Source organism: Tenrec ecaudatus, chromosome 4 (genome assembly GCF_050624435.1).
Source record: "Tenrec ecaudatus isolate mTenEca1 chromosome 4, mTenEca1.hap1, whole genome shotgun sequence".
In the NCBI taxonomy this organism is placed as follows: domain Eukaryota; kingdom Metazoa; phylum Chordata; class Mammalia; order Afrosoricida; family Tenrecidae; genus Tenrec; species Tenrec ecaudatus.
Genome location: NC_134533.1, coordinates 204,312,868 through 204,331,730, shown reverse-complemented (window position 1 = coordinate 204,331,730; position 18,863 = coordinate 204,312,868). Strand labels below are relative to the sequence as shown.

Genomic DNA, 18,863 nt, shown 5'->3' with positions numbered 1-18,863 from the left:
CGTAGCAGCCCTGTCCCAGGAGGAACGGAGCCTGCTCCGGTTGCAGGGAGTGTTGTGGTCTCCAAGCCTCTGCAGGGTGGGCTGTGGCCGTGGCACCACCCAAATGCAGGCTGAAACCCAGGAGTGCTCCTGACCCCACCAGGCCCACTGAGCACTTACTCTGCGCCCAGCCAAGCTCACTCCGCCTCCGCAGTCAGCTGTCTTGATTGGCCCGGCCTGCATAGCGGCTGGGGCAGCTGGGTTCTCCTTGTGTTTTCCCAGATTCCTGTGTGTTTCTAGCCTCAACGTGCTGACACGTGTGTGGACAGACATCGGGGGAGCAAGGGAAATGGGCAGAACTCGAATTATTGGCCCAGGCAGGCCGAGGTCCCAGGGGAAGAGACTCCAGCTTGAGGGGAGGAACTGCAAAGGGGGAAAAAACTGGGGCATTGGCAGCAGCTACCCGACCCATGACATCATGCCTCCCTCCTGCCGGAGCACCCGCCTGAGCGGTCAGAGGCCTTTGCTGGAGGGCAGGAGCCAACCGGAGACCCAGGAGAAGGCAGGGATGGAGTGGTCAGAGAACAGCTTGCTGGACACTCTTAGGAAGGTGGCACATCAGGTGGGCATCTGTCTGTCTGTCTCTCTCTCACACACACATATGCATGTGCGCTTGCGCTTGGGAAGGGGCCTGGGAGCAAGGGCTGAACCCCTTGTGTCCGCGGTCACTTGCTCACGAATCACTCTGGTGGACGTCCCCAGTGACCTAACTCCAAAAGGGACAGGTGTGCAGGGACGCAGTGGGGTCCACAGCCCGTCTCCAGCATGGAGGCTGTGCTCTGGACGCCATCTTTCCTTTGGTGGCAGGGGGGTGGGGTGGGGGTGGGGGTCCACCTCCTGGGGGAAGATGAGAAATAACCTCTCCTGGTTCCGCACTCTTGCCCACCCCACCCGCTTCTCTTCCTAGGAAGAACTCCCATTTCCCCAGGAAAACTCTCACGTCCCATCTATCCCTCCGTCACCCATCCCTCTCACCTCCTCCATCACTTTAAAGTTCTTGTCTTCGCTGCTCAGAGCTGGCTGCGCGGAAGTCCACGCCGGTAGCTCTCAGGAACAAGTTAATGTTGCTCATTTCCAGAGTAGTCCTGTCATCCTGAGTTCATTGCGAGCTGCCCCCCAGCCCCCGGGGGTTTCTGAGACAGTAACTCTTTCCGGGGGTGTAGTGAGCCCACAGCTCGGGGCTTTCTATGTGATGTTTAGCTCGTCTGTGGCCATGCAGCTCCAGGGGGTGACTAACCCCCAGGGGTGGGTATGGGACCCTGTCCTGGCTGGTTAGGGCATGCCAATCGTGCACAGCCTCGGTGACTGCCTGAAGGTGGACACACGAGCACCCAGTTCATCGTAGTGGACTCCCATTTGGGGGGCTTTTCTTTGGAACTACTTAAAACCAAAATAGTATGGATTTCGTGAGAGTTTACCGGTGGGACCAGCAGTTTCACTTCCAACAATCCACACATCCTCCCTTCCCGCTCACCCTCTGCCATCTTCTCAGGGCCCCCCCGCCCCCTGTGCTCCCCGCTTCATCCCTTCCACCCTCTGGACCGGTCCTTGGGTCAATGCTGCCCCTTTGATCTGCACTGGCTGGTTCTTCTAACACCGGGAGAGTTCAGATCCCCATCTGAGGGTTGACTCGGCTCTCGATGGCTCCGTTAGTCTCTCTCCAACCAGCAGTAAACCTGGTCTGTCCTGTCTCTCTCCTTAAAGAGCGACAACTTTTTATTGTGGATTAGGTGAAGGTGGACAGAGGGGATCATATTTCCACATTCTTCGCTCCGGACGTTATTCTGACTCATCCCGGCAGCTGCAACCCCTCACGTCCCAGTGTGGACCTCACGGTCTCCCGTCCCCGTCCTTCCCTCCCTCCCTGAGCCTCTGCCCTTTGTGCGTGGGTCAGTGCTGCCCTTAGGATCCGAAGCGGTTGGTGGTTCTAAGTCCAGACCTGAGGGGTACTGAGGCCGCACCAGTCTCATTTGACCCAAAGCCCGTCTCGAGTTTGTTCCACAAACTCTGCCACTCTGTCAGGACCTTCTGATGGGCTCCCTTCCAGAGCCGTCCGAAGAGGAAGCGGGCACCCTCTAGTCCTTCTGAGCCCAGGGTCGCGGGGACTGGTGTCCTCCGGACTCAGCGCCTTCTCTCTGTCTTGACTTCCGTCCCTCCTCTTTCCTCTGGGCAGGGAGAGTCCAGCAGGTGTCCTGCAGCTGAAGGCCCCAGTCAGGGCTCCCCAAAGCAGTGTGCCAAACTGTGTGGCCTGTGCTGTGCCCATCGTCCCTGGCGTCCCCCTCGTTTGGAACTAGTGGAGAGAGAAGTTTCTCAGAGTGGGGATTGCTGACAGTCGCTCCGTCGGAGTAGAGTCAACCCAAGGGAAGGGCCGTCGTGTTGAGCCAGACCAGTGTTGTCTGTGCCTCTGGGTGCAGCAGGGCCTGTGCTGGCCAGCTCCTCATTGGGTGACGCTTTGTCAGAGCGGTCCCCGAGGAATGCCGGGCTGCTTATCCCTTAGGGCGAGGATCCTACAGGCAGAGCAGAGCCTTGCTGGTGCTGGGGTTAAACATCAGGCTGCTAACTGCAAGGTTGGCGGTTCAAGCCCACAGCAGCCCCTCGGGGACAAAGAGACAGCAGTCTGCATCTGTGAAGGTAGCAGCACCCATCACGGGCAATGCTACTCTGCCTTAGACCCAAACCCAACCCACGGACCCGGAGTGGTATGAAGCAGGACTCCTAGTGCGTTGGGCTTCCGGGTCGAGAGGCTGGGGCTCGTGAAGGTTGTTAGTCCTTGGACTAGTTGCTTCTTTGCGTTCAGGTCCCCTCTTTGTTTTTACTCTGGGTCTGCAGAGCCTGGTTATGTTTGGAAGTGGGATTCTCCATGGACCTGTTTTCCCCTTTCAGAACTTCACAGGCACCGTTTCACTTTCTGATGAGAAGTCGGTTTGCACATTTTCCTTCGCGACATGTCGCACCACTGCTGTCTCTGGCTTACTTTTAAAAGATCTTCTCTCGGTCTCTGGGTGGCAGCAGTCCTACTGCGTCATGTATGCATTTGATTTTCTTTGCTTTTGTTGTGTAATTTCTGGCCTGGCATTAGCTTCAAACATCCTTTTTGAAAATCATTTTATTGGCGGCTCTCACAGCTCTTATCACAGTCCATCCATCCATCCATCGTGTCAAGCACACTTGTACATTTGTTGCCCTCATCATTCTCAAAACATTTTCTTTCTACTTGAGCCCTTGGTATCAGCTCTTTTTTCCCTCCCTCCAAACTCTTGTGACAAGTTGATAGATTGTACATTATTATTTTCATCTCTCACACGGGCTGCTGCCTCCCTTCCCTCCGGTTTCTGTTGTCCCCCCGGCAAGGGGGTGTTTGTGGTGATGTGTCACTCATCGCGATCCGTTTCTCTTACGTCACTGTTTCTTGCCTCTTCTTTCTCCCCCTCTTTTTCCATGTTCTTGCAAGCTGATCCAGGCACCACGTCATTCCACAGTCCAGTCACATCAAGCAGTGTGGTACAATTGCTGCCACTATCAGTTTCCATTCTCGTCCTTCTTGGGCTCCTTGCTACCAGCCCCCCTTTACTGCCCACCCCCAGGGGCCCTCCTTCTACTTGATGTCTCTGTGGGCTCATCATTCTTTCTTAAAACTTGCCAGCCAAGCCTGTGGGGAGGAGAGGAAGGACGGAGGCAGGTGACGCTCAGGAGATTCTGCTGTCACTGGTCTCGTTCACCTTGGTTCTAAATGGCGTGAGGGCAGGATCAGAGTCCTGCCTGACCAGCTCTGTGGATTCTCAGCACCGTCCCCTGTCTGCTGCCCAGCTCAGCACTGGCTTTCTGTCTTGCTCCTGGCCGGCAGGCAGCCTGTCAGCGGGGCCTCACTCGGGGTGCACCGTGTGGGTTTCTAGGCTCCAGCCAGCCCAGCCGCTCACGTGCCGGTCACCACTGAGAGTTCAGCTGGCTCCTCCTCCCCAAAGCAGCCCTCTGCATGTGGGGCCCTCCTTGTGGTCCCACATCCAGAGATTTATCAACATCTGCGGACACAACAGCCCCAGGAAGCTGCTCATTTCTGCACAGCCAGAAAAGGACAGGCCCAGCCTGGACATTTGGCTTATTCAGACTTCTTTATAGCCACAGTTCTTTGGTAAATTTAAAGAAAAACAGGACTTGGGGACCCCAGTAGCCTTTTACTATTGTTAGGGAAGGATAACTGTGCGTGTGGGGATCATCCACCTTTGCGGCCTCTGCTTCTCATCAAACTGCATCTCTTTCTTCTCTCTTGTGTCCCCCACACACTCCGCCCCCGCTCCCCCAGGGAAGCACTGCCTTCCTGACCTTGAGCTGCCTGTCATATTAGCTGTTTCCTCCTTCCATTATCAGGACTTCTCACAAATGGGACCAACTCCCACACATTCTGATCAGTAATTTCAGATTTGGTTCTGTTTCCTTTGACCTCCATAAAGAGATGTCGACCAGGAGGCTGGGAAGAAGGCAAGAACAAGCCGTCTAGGACCGTGGGTGTGGGGCAAACGACGGAGGGGATCCCAGCAGTCTTGTACAGCACCGTCACTCTCAGCCTGGCCAACGGAGTACCTTCCCTGTTAACTACGCACATGCGGTTTGGCCTGGGGCCGATCTACTGTACAGACCCCTCTAACCTGCTGGGGGGCAAGGATGCCACTTCGAGGACTAGGGTGCCCCGGGACACCAGCCAGGGCCTTGTCTAGGGCTGCACATGTACCCCAACTGTGGTGGGGGCGCGAAGTATGGGAAGTCCCCTGGACGTCAGAAGGACAGACCAGTCTGACAGTTTTATCACAGCCTCTCCCTCTCCCTATGACTGAAGGATCTCCCGGACTTTCTCAGTCCCTTCACTCAGCAGCTTCCCACCGACATTGTCCAGCCTCAGATGCTCCCGAGTCCCAACCAGCCATCCCCGCACCGTCCCCATTTGTACCATATTATCGGGCGCTTTCTGGCTGATTCTAACTTATAGCCATCCCGTGTTTCCTGGGCCATCATCCCCCTAGGTCTTCCTCCTCCAGAGTCGGCTCACACAGCCAACCGTGGGATCAGCAGCTGAGCACTGAACTGCTGCTCCATGAGGGCTCCTTACACTCACCATACATGAGGTGTGTGAGTTCGGGTTGACTATTGTATGTGCATAAGAAATAACTTCATGTCAGAGTACTTGTATATTAAGAAAACATCCCAGCCCAGTCCAGTTCAAGTCCATCAGTCCAATATTAGCTCATATGTCTGATACCAGGCTATACATTCCTCTTCAGACTCCCAAAACACATGCAATGATGCCAAATGCATGAAGATCACAGGCCAGTGGGTGGAAAGTCTGGTGGATCCAGTGGCGGTGGAACCATCTCCGTGCAGACAGGGGTCTCCATAAGGCTCCTCCCGCTCCAGGGCCCTGACTGCCATCAGCGTAGCTCCATGTGACTTGTCAGCAGGAATGTGTATCAGAGACAGTGTCTGTCCCGCCTCCAGGGAGGAAGACTGGAGTTCCCAGAATCCTCAGGTGAAGGACATGCCCACACAGAGGCCTCATTGACTGTGACCTGGTTGACAGGCTAGACTCCACCTCTTCACAAGTTGACAGGTGATGTAACTGTCACACAAGTGTATTTCCCCCCAGTTTTTTCAAAGATATGCATTTAATTTTACAAAACAACCTTATTGCCTTCAAGGTACTCTCCATTACACTCAATACCTTTGTCAACCCTGTGATTCCATTCTTGGAAACGTTTTTCAAAATCATCTGTTTGGATGGCTGGCAGCACCTCCCTTGTTTTTTTCTTCACCTCTTCCACGTCATCAAATCCCTGTCCTTTCATGTCCCCCTTCATTCACAGAAGCAAAAGGAAGTTGCATGGAGTGAGGTCAGGTGAGTCAGATGCGTGGAATGAGAGGCACGCTGTTTTTTTTGGCCAAAAACTGTTGCACTGAGATGGCTGTGGGAGCAGGTGCGTTGTCCTGGTGGCAAATCCAGTCTCCCATCTGCCACAAATCAGGCCTTTTTTGTCATACACTGTTATAAAATCTTTTCAGAACCTCTAAATAGAAAGCTTGATGAACAGTTTGACCTGGTGGACCGAGCTCCAAATACAGTATCCCTTTCATAGCAAAACAAATGAGCATCATCTTGATCTTTGATATCACTTGCCGAGCCTTTTTTGGGCGAGATGATGATGGCGTCTTCCAGTGGCTTGTATGCTGTTTGCTTTTGGGGTTGGAGGATTAGCACCGGGTCCCTCCACCAGTAATGACCTTGGGGGAAAAGTCCCGGTCACTTTGGAGCTGTGCTTTCAAAACACGCCATGCTTCCAGTCAGGCATTTCCCCCCAAGGCACACATTTCGCAGCAACCTTTCTCTCATCCCCACATCTTCCGTAAACATTCGCTGAGCCGAGTCCAGATAACTTCCCGTCTCCTCAATGGCCCCTCGTCGGTCTTCCAGCACACGTGCTCGGATTTTGTCCACAATTTCGTCTGTTTGGGAAGTTGATGGACATCCAGAAGGAGGTGTGTCATCAATCGACATTTCACCTTTTTGGAAATGAGAATTCTGCCCATAGTGCTGTCCTTGTAAGCTGTGTGCAACATTTTAACAGTTTCTGCGGCATTTTCCCCAGCAGACAACAAAATGTCACAGCCGCATGTGGTTCTCTGAAATCGGCCATCACAAAAAACGAGGTTCGAGTGAAACTGCTTTGATGAAAATATTCGCTGTGACCAGAGAACCTTGCCAGGTGACACCTCTGGATGTATTGACTCAGAGCGGCAAGTTGCTGGATGCTCGCCTAGTGGGAAAAATGCGTGCCATGAAAGCTCCGCCCAGCAGAGCTTTTCTGTTTTATTGGGGGGGTACCCCCTCATAGATATTCCCAATGCACTTCTCAGTGACCCCCTTGGGGCTGTGACTCAGAGGGGCCTGAGCCTTGCGATGACCCTTGGACCCTGTGGCTCCAGGAGAGTCTCTGAGGCCAGCCCACATCCAGGTAGGACCCTGCTCTGCTACGGCCACTCCCCTCCCATCCCGACTCTGGCCTTGCAGCCCTCTAGGCAGAAGAATGCAGGCGAGAGGGGCCCAGGCCAGTTTTGGAGGTCTTATGGGGCTCCCTGGGCCAGGAGTAGGCCAGCAGTTGAAACCTTCTTTCCAAAGGTAATCATTGTCAATTGTTTAGGTGGAAACTCTTTTCTGCTCTATTTTTATATGCATTTATAAGAATCCTATACCTAGATCAATTTGTTTACATAACTCAGTTATCTTCACATTTATAACCTGTAAAGACATCTTGGCGATGAGTCCTTATCAATACCTGTAGATCACTCATTCTTTTGGACAGTTAGGCAGTGTGGTAGTTACATCACCTGCCAACTTGAGGGTAAAAAGTGAAGGCGTGGAGTTTTGCCTGCCTGCCAATCAGGTCGAAGCTAGATGACCTCATTTGGAGGCGCAATGGAGATAAATAGCTCACTGGAGCCCAGACCTTCTACATTCCTGTTGACAAGCCACATGAAACCATGCTGATGGCAGCCAGAGGAGCTGGAGGGGCCACGTGGAGAGCCGTGCCAATACTGAGCTGTGCCAGGGCTTCCCACCCACGGCCTGTGATCTTCCAGCGTTCTGCATCGTTGCAGGTGCTGCATGAGTCTGGAGAAGAATTCATGGACTAGTATTGGACATACGGGCTCATATTGGACCTATGGGCTAATATCGAACTAAGGGAGTTGATCTGGACTGGGATGGGATTTTTTCTTAATCCATGTGTTAGACAGGGTTTGAAACAAAACCAGGACACTAATAAGTGTATGTATATATATATATATTCATAAGTATATATATAATGAAGGAATATAACAACTAATTAGTCTTCACAGCAGGACAGAGGGCTCAGTTCAACTCACATCCATGAAACAGTTAATACACTGGCAGTCCTTCACCTTACAAGGGCTGCTGGGTCCAAGGTCAAGGAAGCAGACAGTTGAGTCTTCTGTAGAGCAATGCACGCAGTCTGGCCACAGGCAGCAAACAGCAGGGCAGGTCACCAACAGTCAGCCAGATGACAGGGTCCGGCAGTCCCCAGCTCAGCGATGTACACACCAGCAGCGTGGTGAATTGGGTCTTGAAGGAACTTTGCTCAAAGCGACACGATCCACAGGTTGGCAGTCCCAGAGGTAGTGTAGTTCACAAATTGAGGCAGAGAACTAGCTAAAGCAGCCCCAGGCTGGTCTGATCGCCAGAGATTAAGAGAGAAACAGGCGGGGCTTGCTGAGCCATTTATCTCTTTGCCCTCCCATCAAACTGCAACGTTATTAATCCCACATGCTCCTATTGGCCAGGCTGGCACAGTAAACCTACCTACCACAATTTACAATTACTCTTGGATATAAAGCTCTCTCTTCCACACATGTGAGTCTCTCTGGATGTTTCTCTAGTCTACCGGCCTCGCACAGGCAGTGTCCTGGGGCAGGAATTGACTGGAACCATCTCACTCACTCTGCATGGCTGGACGCTTATGTCTGGGTCATGCTGTGCTTTTTCCAGAGACTGTCTCTCTTGCTACACCTTTGCGTTGAGGAGGTCAGTACTTCTGGGGTTTTACCTCTGTGGCCAGGGCTTTGTCCATTTCCAGCAGAAAAGAGTGGGAGTGCTTTCATCTTTCCCTGGTGGGAGACCCACTGTGTTGGGCCGTCCACCTGACGCCCGAGTCATAGCCGCCCTTGTGACATCACCAGCTTCCCTCTCTGCTCAGCCTGCCTGGGCCATGCCGAGGCGGACACAGACCTCAGGGGACCGGAACCATCTGCACACGACCCATGTGTGACCAGCGGTGAGTGTGAGCCAGCTGCACACAGCAGGTGTGTGCAGGGTGTAGCCATGTTGCTCAGGATGAGGGGACCCCCGTTAACATCCGGAGACAGGAGAAACCCGGAAGCTAAGCAAAGTAGGGTGGGGGTGCGGTGGGCGGGTGTCTCTCTCATGATGACTGCAGGGTCTGGAAAATGGATCAACCCAGCAACGGCACTGTATCTCAGCAGGCCGAGACGGCGGCATCTCTTCTGTTGTCACCACCAGAGACTACCAAGAGATCGCCGAAGGTAGGCTGAGCTCCAACTTGGATGCACCTGTGTCCAGCACCTTTTGCAGGGTCCAGAGTTAACAGTGAGGCTCCACTCTCTCTTGTCTAGCTAGCCTCTTCTCCATTTCCTATCCCCCCCAACCCCCAAACCATTTTCTTGGGAGAAAGATCTAGCATTCCACCACTCAGCCACACCAAGCAGGAGTGCACAATTGCTTACCGCCATCCATTTCAAAGCACCCTTTCCCTTCCAGAACTCCTTGACATCAGCTCCCTTTTACCCCCGCCGTACCCCCTGGAGCCCCTTATCCTACTTGCTGTCCCTATAGGTTCATCAATCCTGAAAAACATTACAACCAAAATTCAGGAGGGTGATCCCAATGACATCACACATCTGAGATAAACTCCAAAAGGGACACACAGACAGGAAGGGAGAGCAACTGACAAGGCTTTCACCATTGAGATCAGGCTTATTTTGATCTGGTATCACCCGTTTTCTCCCACCCCTCAGCTATGGATCAAGGGAAATCACTGCCCCCATTTCCTTTTCAGATGAAAGAGGAGGAGTCCACGTGGATGGAGAAGCACCCCAAAAATGTATGCACCCCAGAGCACCCGGGTTAGGGGTGGGTGGTGGGGGCTGCGGGTCTGCACAGGAATGTCCCAGGCACGCGACACTGGGCGCGGTCAGAGCTGTCTGGAGGGCGTGTTTGCTTGTGATCGAAGACTCCAACGGGTGAAGGTCCAGTCAGGAAGCTGAGGAAAGATTGGAGGTCAAGTGTTCTGAGGGAGGGGAACTTCGAAGGCTTTTCCCAGGAGGACGGACTGTGGTCACCCACTGACCCACAGGTCATGTTGGTTGGTCCTGCCTTAGGCCGGCCACACCCATCCGTGTGAACTGGGCAGCTGGTGTGCTGACGTCCTGCCATCTTTACACATGAGGATGGTGGTGGGGGAGGGCAAGGTGCCAGGACGGTCTGACTGCCAGGCATCCTCCCACTCCGGGTGCTCCCTGGTGCAGCGGTGAGTGGGGAGCGGGCCCTGAGTCCCCCTACCCCTGTGTGCTCTTACAAGCCCTCCGAGAAGAAGACCACCTCCCTGGAACATCTGAAAGCCATCAAGATCCAGGCCTGGTGGCGCGGGACGCTGGTGCGGCGGACGCTGCTGCACGCGGCGCTGCGGGCCTGGGTCATTCAGTGCTGGTGGCGGCTGGTGCTGGCCCGGCGGCTGGAGGGAGAGCGGCGGGCCGCGCTGGACCTCTTCTCGCGGCGGGAGTGGGCGGCCGTCCAGCTGCAGGCCTGGCTCCGCATGTGGCTCGCGCGCCGGCGCTACGCCCAGGTGCGGGCCGCCGCCTGCACCATCCAGGCCCGCTGGCGCGGCCATGCCTGCGCTTCCCGGGGCCTCATCCGGGGCCACTACCGGGTGCTCGCCCACGGAGTGCACGTGGAGCTGGAGTTCCTGCAGGCCCCCGGGCCTCGCATCGTCACCCAGCACCTTCTGCTCCCAATAAAGGAATGAAGCTGTCGCTCCAGCCTCTGTCCCTGTGAGGGCGGGGCTGCCCTTGGCGGCGGGGGTGGCCCTTCAGAGCAATCTGCAGGGGGTTTGGGAGCCCCGTGCTCCAGGCCTGGCAGGGACCATCAGGGATGAGCGACTGGGCTGAGTGGTCAGAGGATGTGGCCTGCGGCCTCCAGACAGAGTTAGGCTTGGGGCCTTGGGAATCCAGGGGCTGCCCCACTGCGTTCTGGGGGCTCAGCAGGCGTCAGAGCCGACTTTGGGTTTGGCACAAAAGAAGAACAATGTTCTACAATCGCTTGTGCAAGTCTCCTTCATATCAGCGAGCTCTTGGTTGGGTGAATGCTGCCCCACCCTCAGCCCACCCTGTGGCTGGTGAGACAGCAGCTCAGGCTGGTGGCCGTGGTGATGGCAGGCAAGGGATCTCGGTCAGAGTTTGGCTGCCCACTCCCCACCGACGTTTGAGAAGTGCCACCCACCGGCCGTACTGTGCTGCTGCCCTGGAAATATGCTCCTGGCCAGGCCTCCCAGTCAGCCAGAGACCCGAACCCATGCTGTCAGGGAGCACAGAGCCTGGCCTGCTTCCCGCCTCAACTCCCCTGGCCCTCCTACCTCAGAGCTGGCCTGCTTACGTGGCTTTTCCAACCCTGGGGTGGGGAAAGAGGTGTTTGCCTCCAACTGCTTGAATTATGGAATGTTAAGACATCTGTGAGAGCTCCCAAGTAAACGGATAATATGTTGTTAAAAGGTGTTGGGTTGTTGGCCCCACGCCCCAGGCAGATGCCAGCCCCACTCTCAGTAAGACTGGCTCACACGGAGCTGGGCCTGGTGGTCTGTCCTGTCCTGGGACACACCACCACCAGGGCTAGGAGGCGGGCCCTGGTTCTGCAAGGCTGCCGGATATCTTTCCTGGGGCTCTAGGGTGCGATTCCTGGCTCTGCTGCTCGGTGCCCTGCTGTTGCGACAGCTGTGTGTGTGTGTGTGTGGTCATCTTACAAGAGTGCCCAGGGAAAAGAGCGGACCCTTTGGAACCAGGCCGACCTTCGGGCAGATCCCGGCTCTACCACGCACTGGGCTGGCCGTGGGCAGGGTGCTTCTTTCTCTGAGTGCAGGGTTTGGGAGCCCTGTGGGGTATCTGGTTACCCATCCCCCTCCTGCAGGTTTGCCCCGAGAACCAGTTATAACAGCCAAGCATGACGCCCTGCTCCAGGACTGGGCTCTCCTGACAACATGTCCAGTGTCTGTGAGATTTTGTCTCAGCCCGTCACCCTTAAGGATCGTTCTGGCTGTACGTCTTTGCAGACAGAAAAGGACAGGGAATTCAAAGCTAGAGCAGGCACTGAATGGAGGAAGCCACATTAGTGAGGGCCACAAGGGAAGGCCTGTCGGAGAGCTGGCCCCTGGGCAGGAGTTGCCACGCAAAGATCTGGGAGGAGAGCCCTCCGGGCTGGGGGGGGGGGGGGTCCCAGGCGTGACCAGCCACATGCACACACGTCAGGAAAGCTTCCCCTAAATGGCGGGACTTTTCTCCCCTCTGTTCTGAGTTCTGCTTAGAGCAGTGGTTCTCAACCTGCCTCAGGCCGCGACCCTTTCGTACAGGTCCTCATGTAGTGCTGACCCCCAATCATAACATTATTCTGTTGCTACTTCATCACTGTCATTTTGCTACTGTTATGGATCGGGCGACTGCTGTGAAAGGGTCGTTTGACCCCCAACGGGGTCTTGACCCACAGGTTGAGAACCACTGGCTTAGAAGGTACAAACTTGGCCTTGGGAGTTTCATCAGGAGATGCTAAAACGCTCCTGGTGCCGGGGATACACAGCCGAGGCTGGACCCCAGTGCTGCAGGCAGAAGCCGTGGTGGTGATGCACAGCGAGGATCCCGTTATCTTGGTGGGGGGTGGGTCTGGCTTAAAATTCACGTGGCTCTGTTAGTGCAGAGCCAGCCCACAGGGTGCCGAGGCCCCACGGGAGCAGAGTCCACAGCCGCCTCCCCTGCACTCCCTGGTGGGTCTGACCTGGAGTTCAAACAGCGGAACCGTCGAACGCTGAACCCCTGTTTGGTGGACAGACGAACGCTAACCCCACCCTGCTGCCAGGGCTCCTTCGTCTTCTATGTCCGTGAACTTCTTTATACGTCTTTATTGTCACAGCGTGCGCCTGCACACCTCCGGGACGCCGCTTACATTCTCCAGGTCGGACAGCCCCAGCCCCCTCCCCTTTGGAGCACGCGCTCCGGGCTCCACGTGTGTGTAGCTGCTGCTGTCAACTGGAAGGCGTCCTGGTGGCTCTGCCAGGCCCCCCATAGGACGGCTTCACTGCAAGGTTGGTGCTTCAAAGCCACCAGTCACCCTGTGGGAGGAAGTGGGGGCAGTGACCTTCAAGGTTTACAGCCGGACATCCTGGATGTGGAGGGTCACTACGCGTCTGGGTGGACATCCTGGGTGTGGAGGGTCACTACGCGTCTGGGTGGACATCCTGGGTGTGGAGGGTCACTACGCGTCTGGGTGGCAGGAGGTTTGGCTTTGGGCTGCTGGCCATGCATTTATTTCACGGTAATGCTTTCTGACTCAAGTTAGCAAATGTCAATGTCATTGGGTAGCTCCGACCACAGCAAACCACGTGCCACAGAACCAAACACCGCAGGTTCCATGCGTCCTCATCACGGCTCGCATGCCTGAGCCTGAGGACGCAGCCGCCGCTGTGCGGTGAGAGCGCCTCTCCGCTTCACCAGGCACGAGGAGCCTCTGGGGGGGATGGGTGGAGGGTCTGGGGGTTCAGGTTGGGGCGTGGACCAATGAGCTCACCAGGGTGGAGCCCAGCAGAGCTGCAGCGGGGTCGTGGGCGACTGCAGCCGCCTTTTCTTCCGGGCCTCAGGTCTGTCGCTTGTCTGAGAGTGATACGAATTACAGGGCTCCGTTCGTCAGATCTACGAATGGAACAAATACGACGCTGTCCGGAGCAGGGGACCATCTGGAGAAGTCTCCGAGAGCCGCCTCTAGAACCTCCCGGCATGGAGAGGGCCCTCCTCCTCTTGGTGGGGATCCATTGCGGCTCCGCACGGAGTCTCTGAGCGGGGAGACCTGGGACACTTGGCCCTGGGGCTGCTGAGCTGTAAGATGAGGGGTCCCCCAGTCTCGCTTTCCTCTCCTGTGGAGTGGGACTAAGGTCACCCCACCGCTATCACCGCAGACAGGGCAACATGGCGGCCGGAAGCCTGACGCAGGACCAAACTCCTTTTTCTAAATCGTGACCTGCCGTCTCCTGCTGCCAAGTTGGCTCTGACCCATGGTGACCCTAGCAGACAGGGTGGCACGGCTCCCTCGGGCTCCAGACTGTGGGTCTCTGCAGGGGCAGAAGACCCCATCCTTTTCCTACCGTTGCTGCACCAACCAAACGAACTCACCGCCCCAGAGCTGGTTCCACTCCACCCTATGGGACACGGTGGACCTGCCCCGGGGCTCCTAAGGCTGAGTGTCTGGACCAGGGGAGCAGAGCGCCCCACCTTCCTCATGAGGAGCAGCTGTGGTTTCAAACTGCCGACCTGGAGGCTTAGCAGTCTGCTCACAGCCCCCTTCACCCACAGGGAGGCTCATGATTTGGTTTGAAACTCAAACCAAACTCACAGCCACCTGCGGTCCCCGTGTTTCCACAACTCTTGACGGGAGCAGAGAGCCCGTCTTTCTCTCGAGGTGCTGCCTTAAGGTTGTCAGTCAGTGCCGCCCAGCAAACCCCCCCCCCCCACTCCCCAGGCCTCCTCTAGGTGACACGGCCTCATGGAAAGGAACTGGGACTCATTGGCTAGGACTCTCCAGGCTCTGATGAATATTCTTACACATCTTTAAGGGTCAATGGGTCAGAAATTGGGGTATTTTGTCCCCCCACCCCACCAGACTCTCGCAGGAGAGGGAGGACACTGGGAGCCTGGCTGGTGCCTGAGTCACAGATGCTATTATGACATCAGCACCCCCGATCTCTCCCCCACTCTCCCTGCTGCAGCCGCGGCAGAAGGAGCGCAGACCTGACATGGACCTATCTACCTCCTAACTATGGGTAACTGATAGCGGGCAGACAGGAGGGGATTCGACCCCCCACCCCCACCCCACCCCAATATTCCCAGCTAGGACAGCTTGGGAACACTCCCCCTCCCCTCCCCCTCGGTCTGTGGTCCCAGGAGGAGGAGCTAATGGTTGACGTGGCGCCAGCCAGGAGAACCCCTGTTCCCCCACACCACACTCTGATCACAGGGGACAACGTGCCAGAGGCGATGATGGAGTTGCACTGGTTGAGAAGAGCTTGAAGGAACAATGGCTGGGTGGTGGGGCAGAGCGGGGGTGACTTCATCCCCGATACCTCCATCCACGCACTGCCACTGCCCTCCGTAGCTCTCCGCAGGCGGCTGGGGCCAGGCTCTGCAGTGTTGGGGAGAGTCCTGACCTGCGATGGCTCTGGCACCCAGAGGTCGGTGACCAGGTAGCTTCTTGTCCGGTGTGTGCAGGGGCCACATGCCGTTCTCCCTGAGGACAGCAGGTGTGAGCGGAGGTCCCTGGACACAGAGCTTGACGCAGCAGCAATTGGCCCCTCCTTGGCTGTCCTCTCCCCCATCCCCGTCTTAGAGAGAGCTCGGGCAGGGTGGATACAGAGGAGGGGTGGTGGGACGGAGCGAGGCAGGGAGTGCGACCCCAGGCCCCACTGGGTGGAGGGGTGTAAGGTGGGGACCATGTTTGGGGGACGCCACAAAAGGCCCAGAGTGCGTTTGTCTGTGTGTCTGTGCCGTGCTGGCTGAAGTTTAAGCCCATTCACAAAGCACGGAGTGACACATCTTTGAGTGTTGGTGCGACCCGGGAAGCAGGCTGTGGGTCTGAGCGGAAGTCAGAGGGAAGAGAGCAGGAGGAACTGGGGTTGCTGTTTCCCCAACAGGTGGGTGGGATGTGAAGGAGACGGATGCGGACCCCAGGTAGGTGACCCATCCCAGGTGGAACGTGACTGCTTTGAGCCGTCGATTCTGAGGTTCTTACCCATTGGACGTAGAGCAGGGTGAGGTGGCAGAGCTTTCCCGTTTTACAGAGGAAGACATCGAGGCACAGGAGCAAGGCAGCGTGGCCAAGACAAGTAACTAGCGAATGGGAGAGGTGGTCTTGGACTTGGGGCTGCAGTCACGGTCATGCCCGTGGCCCCTGAAGTTTGGGAAAGGCATGATTGTTGACTGCAGGTCACGGGCCCTTCTGAGCTCACCCAGGGCTGAGCCGGCATGTCCGTGTGTCCTGAGTGTCCTGTTTTCCCTTGCAAGACCCCAAAAAGAACACCATGACCAGAGAGGACGCAGCCGTGTCCATCCAGGCCTGGTGGCGCGGTACCCTGGTACGCAGGACCCTGCTGCACGTGGCGCTCTGCGTCTGGACCATCCAGTGCTGGTGGCGACAGGTGCAGCTGCGGTTGCTGACCAAGAGGCGGCAGATGGTGCTGGAGCACTACGCCCGGCAAGAATGGGCGGCTGTCCGAGTGCAGGCCTGGTTCCGCATGTGGCGCATCCGAAACCGTTACTGCCGCCTGCTCAACGCCGTCCGCATCATCCAGGTCTACTGGCGCTGGCGCAACTGCCACACGCGCGGCTTCATCCAGGGCCACTATGAGCTCAAGGCGAACCTTCTGAATCTGCAACTGGAAATCTCGTTGGGGTCTCAGGCTTACCGAGTGACACAACGCATACCTCTTCCAATAAAGGAATGACCAGGTCTGCTGTCACCTCTGTGTCTCCAGGCCTCTCTGTCGATGTCCCCTGCCCCCCATCGCCTATCCCCCCAGGAGGTTCTTGTCGGAACCAAGGATGGCAGAGTGGGGCCCACAGTCAGCTCTGAGCACGCAGCAGGGCCCACGTGGAAGACTCGGAGTGAGCCGGGCGGGGAGAGCAGGACTGTGATTGACTGGCTGTGCCGGAGCCCCTGAGGGGGGCAGATGGGCCAGTGCCCCCGGCCTCTCCCCCATAACTCATTCACAGAGACACGCACCTAGACAGGTAGACATTGTGCTGTAACTCAAGTCTGCGTCTCTGTCAGAGCCCCACGAGCAAACTCTTGATTGTTTTACTAAAGCGGTCCATCCAGTGTGATGAGGCTTTACACTTCTATGTTCCTTGGTAACCACACTCAACACAAGGCCTAATATGTCCCTCCCTCTGCCTTTCTGTCTGTCCGTCCCTCCCATCCTTCCTTCCTTTGTGCTGTTTCCAGTGAAATACCTCTCTTACCCTAACCAGTCAATTTGTGACTGACCTGACTACAGATGACTTTTGTCAGCTGTGGACTTTTATATGGATGGACGCATCCTGCGGACACTATTTTCTATCTGCCTTCCTTCATTTGGCACGAAGCTCAGATAGCATCTGCATTATATATCAGCAGTTTATCCCGTTTATTCCCTTCAGGCCTTTGGCGAGCCCTGGTGGTCAAGGGCACTGTGTGTGGGACTCTGCTAACCAATGACTGAGGTCAGCGGTCCAAGCCATTCGCCACTCCCCGGGGGAAAGACGAGGCTTTCTGCTCCCCTCAGTTCTCCCAGCCGTGGAAAACCACAGAGGCACATTGCTGTAAGTCAGCATTTACTCAGCGGCAGGGAGTTTGGGGTTTGTGTGTCTGTTATGTGGGTCTACTAAGAAGGGGCACATCTGAATTATGGTTTTGACTAAGAATATTGAATACACCATAGACGGCCAGAGCTACAAATAGATCTGTCTCGGAAGAAGACTGCTTCTTAGATGCGAAGATGGTAAGACTTCATCCCGCTTAAACGTTGAACAGAGATGCATTACTGCCCACCTTGCTTGGTAAAGCAGAGAGGGTGAACGAGAGGAAGATTGCTAATGAGATTGATCCACATGACACGGTAGCTGCAACCACTGGCTCAGATATAGCAACTCTTGTGAGAATGGTACAGGACTGGGTCGGCGTTGTGTTTTGTTGCGGGGAATGCCACTCGGAGTCAGAGTCAGCTCAACAGCACCGGGCCACATATAAATATTAGTACTGAGCCACATACACATATACCACCAATCCTGGGTCTGGCGACCTGTGGATAGACTGTCAGTCTGGGTACATTAGAGAAACATCCACAGAAGCTCATATGTATGAGAGAGCTTTATATAAAAGGTAAGTGTGCATCAAGAAAACAGTCCAACCCAGTGCTGCCCAAGCCCACAAGTCCAACATCAGCCCATCTGTCCGACAGCCCTCCATAAAGTCCTCCTCCATCTCACAGAACACACGCAATGATGCTGACTGCAGGAGGAAAGCCGAGTCAGTGAACGTGTAAGTATCTCAGCACTGGCAGGGGTCTCCACAGGGCTGCTCCAGCACCCAGGGCTGCATCGGGGTAGGTCCATGCGGCTTCTCCTCAGGGATGTCTTGCAGGAAGTGAGCCTTGCCAGCTGAAGCAGGGAACTGGCTAAGATAGCTGCACCCTGGTCCGACCATCAGAAAGCAAGAGACCCGAGAACTAGAAAGGTGAGGTTCACAGCCATTTATCCCTCCGCCCTTCAATTAACCCCACAGGTGTTTATCGGCCAGGTTGGCACAATAAACTTTAACTATCTCATAGACTTTGGGGTTATTTCCTGCTTTGACTTATGATTAGAGTTTAAGGTATTCTGTATTTTCACCAACACTTGGTGGTGTCACTATTTTTTATCTTGGTTATTGTGTTAGTCCAAGTAGACTAGAGAAACAAATTCATAGACACTCATATGTGTGTAAGAAAGAACTTTTGATAAAGAGCAATTGTAGATTAAGAAAGCATCCCAGCCAAGATCAAGTCCATAAGTCCGATATTAGCCCATATGTCTGATACTAGTCTGAAAAGTCCTCATCAGCCTCACACAACACAGGCAATGAGGCAGAATGCAGGAAGATCACAGGCCAGTGGGTGGGAAGTCTCGTGGATCCAGTGGCGGTGGAAGCCTCTCAGCGCTGGCGTGGGTCCCCATCGGCGTCGTTCCATGTGGCTTGTCAGCAGGAATGCCTCGCAGGGAGACCAGCAGAGCGAGGGTGGGGCTGGCCTCTGGGGAGCAATTAATCCCCTCCAAATGAGGTCATCAAGCTTCGACCTGACTGACAGGCGAGACCCCACCCTCCTCCAGTTGACAGATGATGTCACTGCCCTGCGAATTCCAGCCGTTCTCTGAGGACGCGCCTCCCCCAGTTCTTCCGTTGCCTTCCGGCCGGCGCCTTTCACGTG

General features: G+C 55.6%; 2 protein-coding genes across 2 annotated transcripts; both read left to right on the top strand.

Annotated features, from left to right (window-relative positions):
* The first annotated feature begins 9,045 nt into the window (after positions 1 to 9,045).
* Positions 9,046 to 10,640, top strand: LOC142446181 (IQ domain-containing protein F6-like). The gene is made up of 2 exons (XM_075547921.1): positions 9,046 to 9,141; positions 10,197 to 10,640. Exons 1-2 carry the CDS (start codon positions 9,046 to 9,048, stop codon positions 10,638 to 10,640), a joined length of 540 nt encoding a protein of 179 aa, XP_075404036.1.
* Positions 10,641 to 15,932: 5,292 nt separating this feature from the next.
* Positions 15,933 to 16,364, top strand: LOC142447305 (IQ domain-containing protein F5-like). The gene has a single exon (XM_075549003.1). It carries the CDS (start codon positions 15,942 to 15,944, stop codon positions 16,362 to 16,364), a length of 423 nt encoding a protein of 140 aa, XP_075405118.1. The 5' UTR covers positions 15,933 to 15,941.
* Positions 16,365 to 18,863: the final 2,499 nt, after the last annotated feature.